At 50.6% G+C, this 11,156-nt stretch overlaps 1 protein-coding gene across 1 annotated transcript; it reads left to right on the forward strand.

Moving 5' to 3' along the window:
- The first annotated feature begins 464 nt into the window (after positions 1-464).
- Positions 465-10,848, forward strand: LOC307123513 (polymeric immunoglobulin receptor-like). The gene is made up of 8 exons (XM_079812058.1): positions 465-656; positions 832-1,164; positions 1,408-1,713; positions 1,809-2,135; positions 2,296-2,415; positions 9,397-9,501; positions 9,703-9,755; positions 9,849-10,848. The coding sequence occupies exons 1-8, from the start codon at positions 617-619 to the stop codon at positions 9,948-9,950; spliced, it is 1,386 nt and encodes a 461-aa protein (XP_079668184.1). The 5' UTR covers positions 465-616; the 3' UTR covers positions 9,951-10,848.
- Positions 10,849-11,156: the final 308 nt, after the last annotated feature.

Raw genomic sequence — 11,156 nt, forward strand, 5'->3', positions numbered from 1 at the left:
TGAAGATGAGCAGTGACTCTCTTCTGTTATCAGGAGATCAGACTGATCAACAGACACTTGACTCTCAGTCCTCAAGACTTTCTCACTTCAGCTTCACTTTTATTTGAGTCACTCTTTCGTGTTTTGTGTTTTCCAGCAGGTTTTATCTGATGTGTTTCATATGTGTCCCTGTGGAGTAACTGAAGGAGTAAAATAGTCATTCAAACTAAGATAAAACTTAACAGATTGTTTTATTCATGTGAATTAACTTATATGACATTTAACTTATGAGGATATTTAGTAATTCATTGGCAATAATGGGTAATATATAATAATTAATCAATCAGAAAGCGACCATATGAACTAATGCTGTTTGTGTGTCCATTAAGTGTCTTACTTTCACTTCCCTCGTTATCTCTCTCTCTCTCTCTCTCTCTCTCTCTCTCTCTCTCTCTCTCTCTCTCTCTCTCTCTCTCTCTCTCTCAGAGGAAGTGGGCGCTTTTCTGTCATGGTCAGCACTTCATGTTAAACATGTAACCAGGAAAGAAACACTCAAAGCTCATCTGAACACACATCGAGAGCTTCAGAAGAACTGAATCTACTGACAACAGAGAAGATCATTTAATAAGAGAGAAGAATGAAGATCATCTGGACTTTCACTCTGCTGATGATTCCTGGTAAGAATCTGAACTCAAGCCCTGATCCAACAATCACATCACAGAAGAACCAGAACTGACATTAAATAATGAGTCTTTGACTTCAACTAATATGGTGAAACTAACTTTAAAAACACTTTAAAATTGATCTCACTTCAGTATTTATGTCTTATATTAAGATGCTGGTTTGTTGTAGGTGTCGTGAGCTTCAGTGTGACGGGATATTCAGGAGGCGGAGTCACGATCACATGCCGATATGAGGAAAAATATAGGACAAATGCAAAGTATTTTTGTAAAGGAAAGAAGCTAGATACGCTACAGATTGGATGGTGCTCTGACCTCATCAAGACTGATATTAAAGATAAATGGGTTAATTCTGGAAGATTCTCTCTGTATGACGACACAAGTTCAGCAGTCTTCACTGTGACCATCAGAGATCTGAGTCAAGAGGATTCTGGGACATACCAATGTGCGGTTGATAAATCAGGAATAGATCTCTACACTGAAGTGAATCTGGAGGTTATAACAGGTGAGTAACTGAGAGCCTCAAACCCATGACGATCTCCACAACATCACGATACTCAACACTGACTGTAATTACTGCTGTTCACACGTCTAACTCATAACAGACGCATCAATAACCTTTTTATCTCCTGATGTAACATTTACACTCATAATCTGGACTTGCATTCATAAATGTTGTAGCAAAAAGAGCAGATATGTGTTTATATTGAGAACAAAATGACAAATGATCTGGTTTTGTGTTGAACAGGTCAAAGAATCAGAAGTGTGACGGGATATTCAGGAGGAAACGTCATTATAAACTACAAATATGAGATGAAACTCAAGAACCATGAGAAATATGTCTGTAAAACTGCATCAGGTCAATGTTTTCCTGTAATAAACACTAACAGAGCAGCAGAACAGAAACACAGCGTTCATGATGACAGATCTGCAGGTCTCTTACGTGTGTTTATCAGAGAGCTGAATGAGAACGACTCTGGAGAATATAAGATTACAGTCAAAGTCTCTGAAGACTACAGTGTCTTCTCTGAGTTTAATCTGGACATTAAGAAGGGTGAGCCGCTTTCAGTCACTCATGCATTATTTGACAGAATCATGAATATATCTGCTCATTGTAACATCGCTGCACTTTATTTGGATGTCAAACAGATGATTGTTGTGTGAAGAGCATCAGTCTATCAGCTGCTGCAGGAGGATCTGTGAACATCAGCTGCAAATACCCACAATCCCACAGGAGTGATGTGAAGTTTCTCTGCTGGAGATCTGGAGCTGATCTCTGTGCTAAAGAGACGTCTGTGAAGGAGAGCAGAAGATGGAGGAGTGAGGGAAAGATCCAGCTGTATGATGACAGAGAAGAGCAGCTCCTGACGGGAAGCATCAGTCATGTGACTGAACAAGATTCAGAATACTGGTGTGGAGTTCAGTCTGATCAAGGACACAAGAGCTTCATCACACGAGTGCTGATCACCTTTACAGGTGAGCAATGATGAAACACAAACCAGCATCTGTAACGCTTTAAAATCCTCCTGAGAGTCTCAAAAGCACAAGTCAGCAGTTCGAGGTTGTATGTGTGAAACGTCTGTGAGTGAAAAAATGCATGACTCCAGCTGATTGGCTCTGGTTTACTGTGTTTTAGAGACGAACAATGACAGAACAACATCATCATCATCATTCTCATCCTCATCATCATCATCATCATCCTCATCATCTTCATCAGTTAAATCTCCAGCACTCACATCTGCGTCTCCTGTAACAGGTACAAACACACTCTGAAACTCAAACACACTCATTTGTGTCTCTGGTGTTTTCAGGCTCTTCTCCAACTGTCACGGTTGGATTTGGGTTTTGTGTCATGTTTATGTTTCATGTCTTTTATTATGAAGTTTACTCAGTCATGTTTCCTAGTTCTCTTACGAGAGGTTCTCTCGTATTGCGTAAGTTCCTTACGCTACGGGAAAGTATTCTTTCTTCGAGATTTCTGAAAAACCCAAAATTATCCTTAATTTTGTAACATTGTCAACGCAGTGCGGCAGCCTGGCAGACCATAGCAGGCTATTCCAGCGTGCTATTGGCTGCTCTGCTGGCAACTGCAGCAGCCTATCGGTGAGCCCGCGTGACGTGGCGACCAATGAGGGCGCTTCGCGCCCACCTGGCTTCATTTGCCTACAGGTGGGGCGTGGCCACGTGTATATAAGCAGGGCTCACGGGCTGCATATTCGATTTTCTTTTCTTCAGCGAAGCCCTTCGCATCGCTGGATCTGGAACCCGCCGCCGTTGAACGTGCAGACGAGCAAGCAGAGGACAGCGCCTGAAGAAGCCGGCAGCATCGCGCCACCTTCAGCCATCCGTGCCTGCTCTGCTATCCGGCAGCATTATATCCTTTTATTGCTCAGTGTTGTCGCCGCTGCGTCACACTTTCACAAAAAGAGCCGAGCGTTTTTCTAAAAATGTCTCGTTCCACCTGCGGCTCGTGTCACGCGCAGCTCAGTTCCGGGGACCGCCATGTGATCTGCGCTCTCTGCCTGGGCCGTGATCACGCCGCCGCCGCACTTCTCGCCGGCGGATGCCCGGAGTGCGAAGAACTAACGATGTCGACCCTGCGGGCTCGACTCGATCAGTTCGAAGATGACATCCCTCCAGTCTCTGCTAAGCCGCGCAGGAAAAAGCGCCGCTCGCAGCGGACTCCGGAGTTGGCCGAGAGAAGCTCGCCGGAACCCTTCCCGCCCGCTTCACTCTCGCCTTCCCCGCCCCCACCCCAGGCCGCCATTTCTGTTGCCGCCTCTGGGGATGAGGCGGATGCGGCCGCGGAACGCGCCGACAGCTGCTCCATCATGGCTTCCGACAGCGAGGAATGGTCTTCCGCGACCTCTTCAGTCCGAGCCTCCGGACGCTCTCGAGCGGGTGAGGACGCCGAACTGTTGCGCCTTCTCACCCGGGCTGTCGAGCAGCTAGGCCTCGAATGGGCCCCGCCTAAGGTGGCAGCGCCGAATCGGCTCGACGGATGCTTCCTGAACAGTCGCCGCCGTGCGCCCACCGCCAGGACTGCACCCTTTCTGCCAGAGCTTCACGAGGAGCTCGCGAAGTCCTGGAACGCGCCATTCTCCGCGAGGGTCTCGTCTCAGGCTTCTTCGACGCTCTCACAAGTTGACGGCGCGGCTGAGAAAGGCTACAACGCTATCCCTCCGGTGGAAGAGGCGGTCGCAGCGCACCTTTGCCCGCCTTCTGGTTGGCGCTCAAAGGCTGCCCTCCCGTCTAAGGCCTGCAGAGTGACGTCATCGCTGATCGGCCGCGCTTTCGCTGCCTCCGGTCAAGCTGCGTCTGCTCTGCACTCTATGGCCGTGCTGCAAATCCTCCAAGCCAATCTCCTCCGTGATCTGGACGAGAGGAGCTGTGACGCTGAGCTGATCACGGATTTGCGAAGCGCGACGGATCTCTCCCTCCGCGCTACCAAGACCGCAGCACAGGCCCTCGGACGCTCTATGGCCTCCCTCACGGTAGCTGAGCGCCACCTCTGGCTCACGCTCGCGGACATGCGAGAAACAGAGCGCGCGGCCTTCTTAAACGCCCCGCTCTCTCCATCTGGGCTCTTCGGACCAGCGGTCAAGGGGATCGTCGACCGCTTCTCCGAAGTACAGAAGACGACGCAGGCCATGAACCTCTTCCTGCCTCGACGCCCAGGCGCCAGCAGTAGCTCCGTTGCTCGCCGTCCTCGCGACCAGCCAGCACCGAGCTCCGCGCAGCGCCCAGCGCGGCCCCCTTCGTCTCAGCGAAGACCGAGCGGCCGCCCCAGATCGCGCTCTTCCAGCCACGGTAAGCCGCCTCCCCCTCGGGGCCCCCCGCCTAGGATCGTGCTGAAGTCCGAGCCTCCAAAGCCCTCCTAGCCAGAGGCAAGAAACGACGGTTAAGTCCCGCTGCGGCCGGACCACCGTCAAAACTCTTTTTCCTGTCAGCCCCCACCACTGTGGCTGCTGCAGAGGAATTTCACGCAGCCAACGAGCCGGCAAAAACGCCCTCTCGCCTGTCAACCACCGCCGTTTTTACGGCGAACCAGAGAAATCACAAAAGTTGCATGATTTCTGGTTGCACGGCTCACGCCGTATGTGTTTCAAATGCAGTAAATGTGCCCACTTTTCTGTGTTCACCCCTGCACATAAGCACTATAAACCCTGTGTCCCCCACTCACATAAAGCGGCCTCCGGCCGCTCGAGTGCTAGAGTTAGGTCACGTGTCCGCTTGTCTGCGTCCACGCCTAGCCACCACACGCGCTGTCACACAGCCACTCTTAACCGGTCATGTTCCACGCGTAAGAGTTGTGCCCGCTCAAACGCGCTCACACATTTTCGCGAACATTATGCCTCAGGCGCTACGCGCCGCGCCACACACCATTTGTTTTCCGCCCAAGGTGGCCGAAGCGAGTGTAGGGCCACACACAAGACATTCCCCGCTCAAAGCGGTAGAGACACAGTGTGTAAGGCGGCCAGCCACCGAAAGCGAGCGGCTGGCCCACAGCACAGAGAGCGCGCGCACCGCACCCGCCCCTCTTATACGGGCCGTCAAACCCACGAAACGCGGCGTTTCGAGCCCAGAGGCCGTTCTGTCCCGTTTGGCACACGCGAAAGTGTGGGAAGCCATTCCAGGTGTATCAGAATGGGTGCTGAGAACAGTGAAGCACGGCTACACTCTGCAGTTCGCTCGCCGCCCTCCGCGCTTCTGTGCGCGTATAGAGACGAGAGTGAGCGAAGAAGTAGCACACCTACTTTGAGCGGAGATAGCCACGCTGCTGTGCAAAGGGGCTATAGAACCGGTTCCCCATTCTATGAGCGAGTCAGGCTTTTACAGCCGATATTTTCTCGTGCCAAAAAGGGACGGGTCGCTCAGACCGATTCTGGATCTGAGGCGTCTGAACAAAGCTCTTTTGAGGAGATCGTTCAAGATGCTTACGACCAAGCAGATCCTCGCGCATATTCGCCCGAGAGACTGGCTAATTTCCCTAGATTTGAAAGACGCATATTTTCAAATCAAGATAACGCCGCGTCACAGGCCATTCTTACGATTCGCCTTCGACGGCCAGGCTTATCAATACACCGTCCTTCCGTTCGGCCTGTCACTAGCACCCCGTACATTTACGAAGTGCATGGACGCGGCCCTCGCTCCCCTGAGAAACCGGGGGATGCGAATATTGAACTACTTGGACGACTGGCTCATCCTGGCGCAGTCAGAGGCCGAGCTCCTCGCCCACAGGGCAATGCTGCTCAGCCATTTGGACAGCCTGGGGCTCACGGTCAACTGGACCAAGAGCTCATTAGTGCCCACGCAATCAACCTCATTTCTGGGTTTGAATCTGGACACTGTGGCTATGTCTGCCCGCCTGTCACCACAACGCACGCGCCAAGTTCGGCGCATGGCTGCGTACTTCCGGCCGGGCAAAATCGCACCTCTCAAGCTTTTTCAGAGGATGCTGGGACGTATGGCCTCAGCTGCAGCTGTGCTCCAGCTGGGCCTAATGCGCATGCGCCCGCTGCAACGCTGGTTAAACGCCCGAGTGCCTCACAGAGCCTGGGCTGCCGGAGGTTTCAGGATCAGAGTGACTCAGGGCTGTGTTGTAGCCCTAGAGCCCTGGTTAGTAGCCGACTGGTACCAGCGGGGAGTGACAATGGGAGCCATCTCACACCGCAAAGTCATCTCGACGGACGCCTCCACCTCGGGTTGGGGCGCCGTTTTCGAGGGCAGACCGGCCTCGGGCCTCTGGTCGAGCGGAGAAAAACTCCTACACATAAACTGTTTGGAGATGATAGCGGTAGAGAACGCGCTCAAGCAGTTTCTCCCGTTTATACGGGGACACCATGTGTTGGTCCGGTCGGACAATACCACGGTGGTGTCCTACGTGAACCGGCAGGGCGGTGTCAGGTCCAGGTGTCTGGGCAATCTGACGGAACGCCTGCTCGCTGCGCTCGCTGAGAGCGGCGCACGTTCCGGGCCACCTCAACGTGGGCCCGGACAAGCTGTCCAGGGGCCTCATTCTCCCAGGAGAATGGTCCCTGCACCCCCAGACAGTCCAGCTGGTATGGCGCCTATTCGGCAGAGCGGAGCTCGACCTCTTTGCAACAAAAGAGAACGCCCGCTGCTCGACGTTCTTGTCCAAAAGCGAGGATGCGCTGTCCCAACTTTGGCCCAGCCTCCCGCTGTATGCTTTCCCGCCGATTTCCCTATTGACCCAGGTTATAGCGAAAATCAGGGAAACGCGCCGCCCGGTGCTCCTTATAGCGCCGCGCTGGGAGAACCAGATTTGGTACCCAGAGCTGGTGAAGCTGTCGCACTCACCCCCCTGGCCAGTTCCGCTGAGAGCAGACCTCCTCTCTCAAGCAGGAGGGTCAGTTTGGCATCCCCATCCAGAGCGATGGTCTCTGCATGTATGGGTGACCAACGGATACCCGTTGACCTGCCCGAAGGGGTTATGAACACGATCTCACACTCTAGAGCCCCCTCGACGAGGCGGTTATATAGTTCTAAGTGGTCGGTGTTCACTGAGTGGTGTGCTTCCAAGGGATTGGAACCGCAGCAATGTGGGGTCCAGCGGGTGCTCTCCTTCCTCCAGGAGCTCTTGGAACTGGGCAGGTCCCCTTCCACGCTCAAAGTGTATGTAGCGGCTATAGCAGCGTTCGCCCAGACGACGCTAGGCAGCACGCTAGGAAGGAACGAGCTCATCATCCGTTTCCTCAGAGGAGCTAGACGGATGAATCCCCCGCGGCTCCCATCGGTTCCTATTTGGGATCTGGCCTTGGTCCTAGAGGCCATGAAGGCTCATCCCTTTGAACCGCTCGAGACTGTGGAACCTAGGTTCCTTTCGCTAAAAACCGCGTTCCTGATAGCTCTGGCTTCAGTGAAACGCGTGGGGGATCTACACGCGCTCTCAGTGAGCCCGACGTGTATGGAGTTCGGTCCTAATGACTCTAAGGTCATTCTCAGACCGAGGCATGGTTATGTCCCCAAAGCGATCGGTACTCCTTTCAGGGCGCAGATTATCTCCCTCTCGGCTCTGCCAGCATCCAACGAGGGGGACGGTGGCAATATCCTCTGCCCTGTCAGGGCATTGAGGGTTTATGTCACACGCTCCGCCGCCTTCAGGCGTTCTGAGCAGCTATTTGTTTCGTTTGGAGGGCGCGCTAAAGGTCTCGCCTCCTCGAAACAGACCCTGTCCAGGTGGATAGTGGACGCGATTGCAACTGCATACGCTTCCAAACACCTGCAGTGCCCGCTAGGTGTCAGAGCACACTCCACCAGAGGCATGGCCTCTTCGTGGGCTTGGGCCAGAGGGATTTCCATCCACGATATTTGCGTGGCGGCAGGCTGGGCCTCCCCGTCTACGTTCGTGAGATTTTACAATCTGGAAGTTCCTGCCTTACAGGCGAAAGTGTTATCAGTTCAATAAGGCTGTTGGTTCTGCCCGGTGATTCTGCGCAGACATAGCTCACATACTGGTAGTAAGTTCGGTACAAGGCTTATGTAAATTTGAAGGAGACCGGCGGTACCGTTCCCTCATTTACGAAAAGAGCTATTGTGAGTTTGAAGGTGACCGGCGGTGCCGTTACCTCACTCATATGACAAGATATTGTGAATTTGAAGGCGACCGGCCTTGCCGTTCCCTCATTCATGAGACAAGGTGTGGTGAATTTGAAGGCGACCGGCAGGTGCCGTTCCCTCATTCATAAGGCAGGGTGTTGTAACCACCCGTTGTAACCACCCGTCAGTTCAAACGAAGTGTCCGTATATGTGGTGGCCCGTTTCCTTTACCGGCCACCCTGCCCGAGCAGTGTTATGGTCCCCGGTTCCCTGGGATACATATGCTGTATGCGAGGCGCGCACGGCGTTGACAATATGTTCCCGTAGCGTAAGGAACTTACGCAATACGAGAGAACCTCTCGTAAGAGAACGATACTCGGTTACTTAACGTAACCTCGGTTCTCTCTAGAAGAGGGAACGAGTATTGCGTTCCTTGCCGTGCGCCCCGCGGGCTTTTACGCTTCAGAACTACGAAAACCGAATATGCAGCCCGTGAGCCCTGCTTATATACACGTGGCCACGCCCCACCTGTAGGCAAATGAAGCCAGGTGGGCGCGAAGCGCCCTCATTGGTCGCCACGTCACGCGGGCTCACCGATAGGCTGCTGCAGTTGCCAGCAGAGCAGCCAATAGCACGCTGGAATAGCCTGCTATGGTCTGCCAGGCTGCCGCACTGCGTTGACAATGTTACAAAATTAAGGATAATTTTGGGTTTTTCAGAAATCTCGAAGAAAGAATACTTTCCCGTAGCGTAAGGAACTTACGCAATACTCGTTCCCTCTTCTAGAGAGAACCGAGGTTACGTTAAGTAACCGAGTATCGTTCTTGTCATGTGATTCCCTTTCCATCATGTCTTACGTGTCATGTTCTTATTGGTTGTGTAAGTCATGTGTTTCTCAGTCCTGTCTTCTCATTGGTTCTGTGTTGATTGTTCACAGGTGTTTGGTCTTGTTTTGTTTGGTCCTCATGTTTCCATTGTCTGTTGTCGAGTATTGTCCCTGTACCGTTGTCTGTGAGTCGCTGTCTATGCTCGTTCAAGTTTGGTTCATGTTCTGTGTCAGGTCAGGTCTGGTCAGGTCAGGTCAGGTCAGGTCAGGTCAGGTCAGGTCAGGTCTTTGTTTCATTTGTATTTAGTTCACGTTTGTTAATAAACTGCACTTGGGTTCCATCTTCAACAGTGAACTACATTACACTGACGGTCAGTGTGTCTGTGGTTCTGCTTCTGATCATCACTGGACTCGTGTTACTGACCGTGATTCTCTGCAGGAGGCGTCAGTCTCACAGTAAAACTCATTCTTTCATTTTTACCTTCTTTAAAAGCTCTTTTTAAACAAACTGATACATTCACATTTGTATAGAAATTTAGATCTCCCCTTTTTCATAAAACACCTTTGTTGCCTCCTGCTGGCTACAACTAAAGGCTACAACTAAAATATGAATATGTGAAGAGATTTAACAAACAATAATGTTCTTGTCTTTGACAGACGCTGATTCCTCTTCCAAAAGATCTCGCGTGACACCAGCAAACAATGAAACCGTGAGTACAATTACTATTACTAAAAGTTTGTTTTTAAATATTATTAAATATTTATCCTATTATTGAATATATTAATGTTCTGTCTCTCCTCAGGTTTCTCGCACTGATTGCAATTATGAGAATATTACAGACACTCACAGCCAATTACCCACAAACCTCTCTGATTCTTTAGACAATATTTACGCTAATGTTTAACAGCACAGAACTTCACGTCACTTCATCTTCATCATCATCATCATCATCATCATCATCATCATCATCATCATCATCATCATCATCTTCATGTACTGAAGGACACAGATGGTCCTGATGATGTTCATCTTTAATAACGATCAGAGTTATTATATGCAGTTATGAGTCAGTGATTACAGCAAATACATGTTAGCGATCAACCGTTTTCAGATTTTCATTTGCTCAGTACACAACCATTTGTAGCATCTGGACTGGATCACGATGAGTCGATTCTGCTCTCAGCTTCAGAAAGCTTATGGCCTTTTTGACTTTTGCATTTAAATTAATGTCCTGGCACAAAGGAGTCTGAGTTAAATAGCAGTAACACTGTTAGAGTCTGTTGATAGTTCAAATAGATTCCAATCTCTCTCCCTATCAACACATTCCCCCATCCCCACTGGGGCAGAGTGGCCTGGACATTGAGGACTCAACCCAATACACATAGCACAGACATGTTCCTCATTTTCCTCATAATGAAACAATTCCAGAATGTAAATGATATATCCTTGTGTGTACGCATGTTCCCTATGTTATACTCTACTAGTCATGATGTGTGAGTAATGTTTAGGTCATTTTAAATGCTTGTATTAATGTGTAAAGAATGTATCTGCTTTTATATCATCCAGCTATACCTTGTTTGATATCTAAATGTTCCTCTCTCTTTTTCTTAATCATCGCTGCACAGTATGTAATTATTAGATGCATCATATTAGGTTTACCGCCTTTTGAGTAAAACTGTACCAATTCTGACACTTTCATAAATTAGGCACATGGAGTCGTCAAGTCCACACATACAGTATGATTGGTCATTTCAGAAGCGATGGGCGTATGTTAATGGGCCTTAAAGGACAATGACACAAGCACAACTTTGCTCAGTCAAGTTTGTTGGTTGTTTTGAAGTTCCATCTCAGCGCTCTCTCCATCTCAGCGCTCTCTCCATCTCGGCGCTCTCTCCATCTCAGCGCTCTCCATCTCAGCGCTCTCTCCATCTCGGCGCTCTCTCCATCTCAGCGCTCTCTCCATCTCAGCGCTCTCTCCATCTCTGCTCTCTCCATCTCAGCACCCTCCATCTCAGCGCCCTCCATCTCAGCGCCCTCCATCTCAGCGCTCTCTCCATCTCGGCGCTCTCTCCATCTCAGCGCTCTCCATCTCAGCGCTCTCCATCTCAGC

Source organism: Gobio gobio (assembly GCF_949357685.1).
Source record: "Gobio gobio genome assembly, chromosome: 3".
NCBI lineage: Eukaryota > Metazoa > Chordata > Actinopteri > Cypriniformes > Gobionidae > Gobio > Gobio gobio.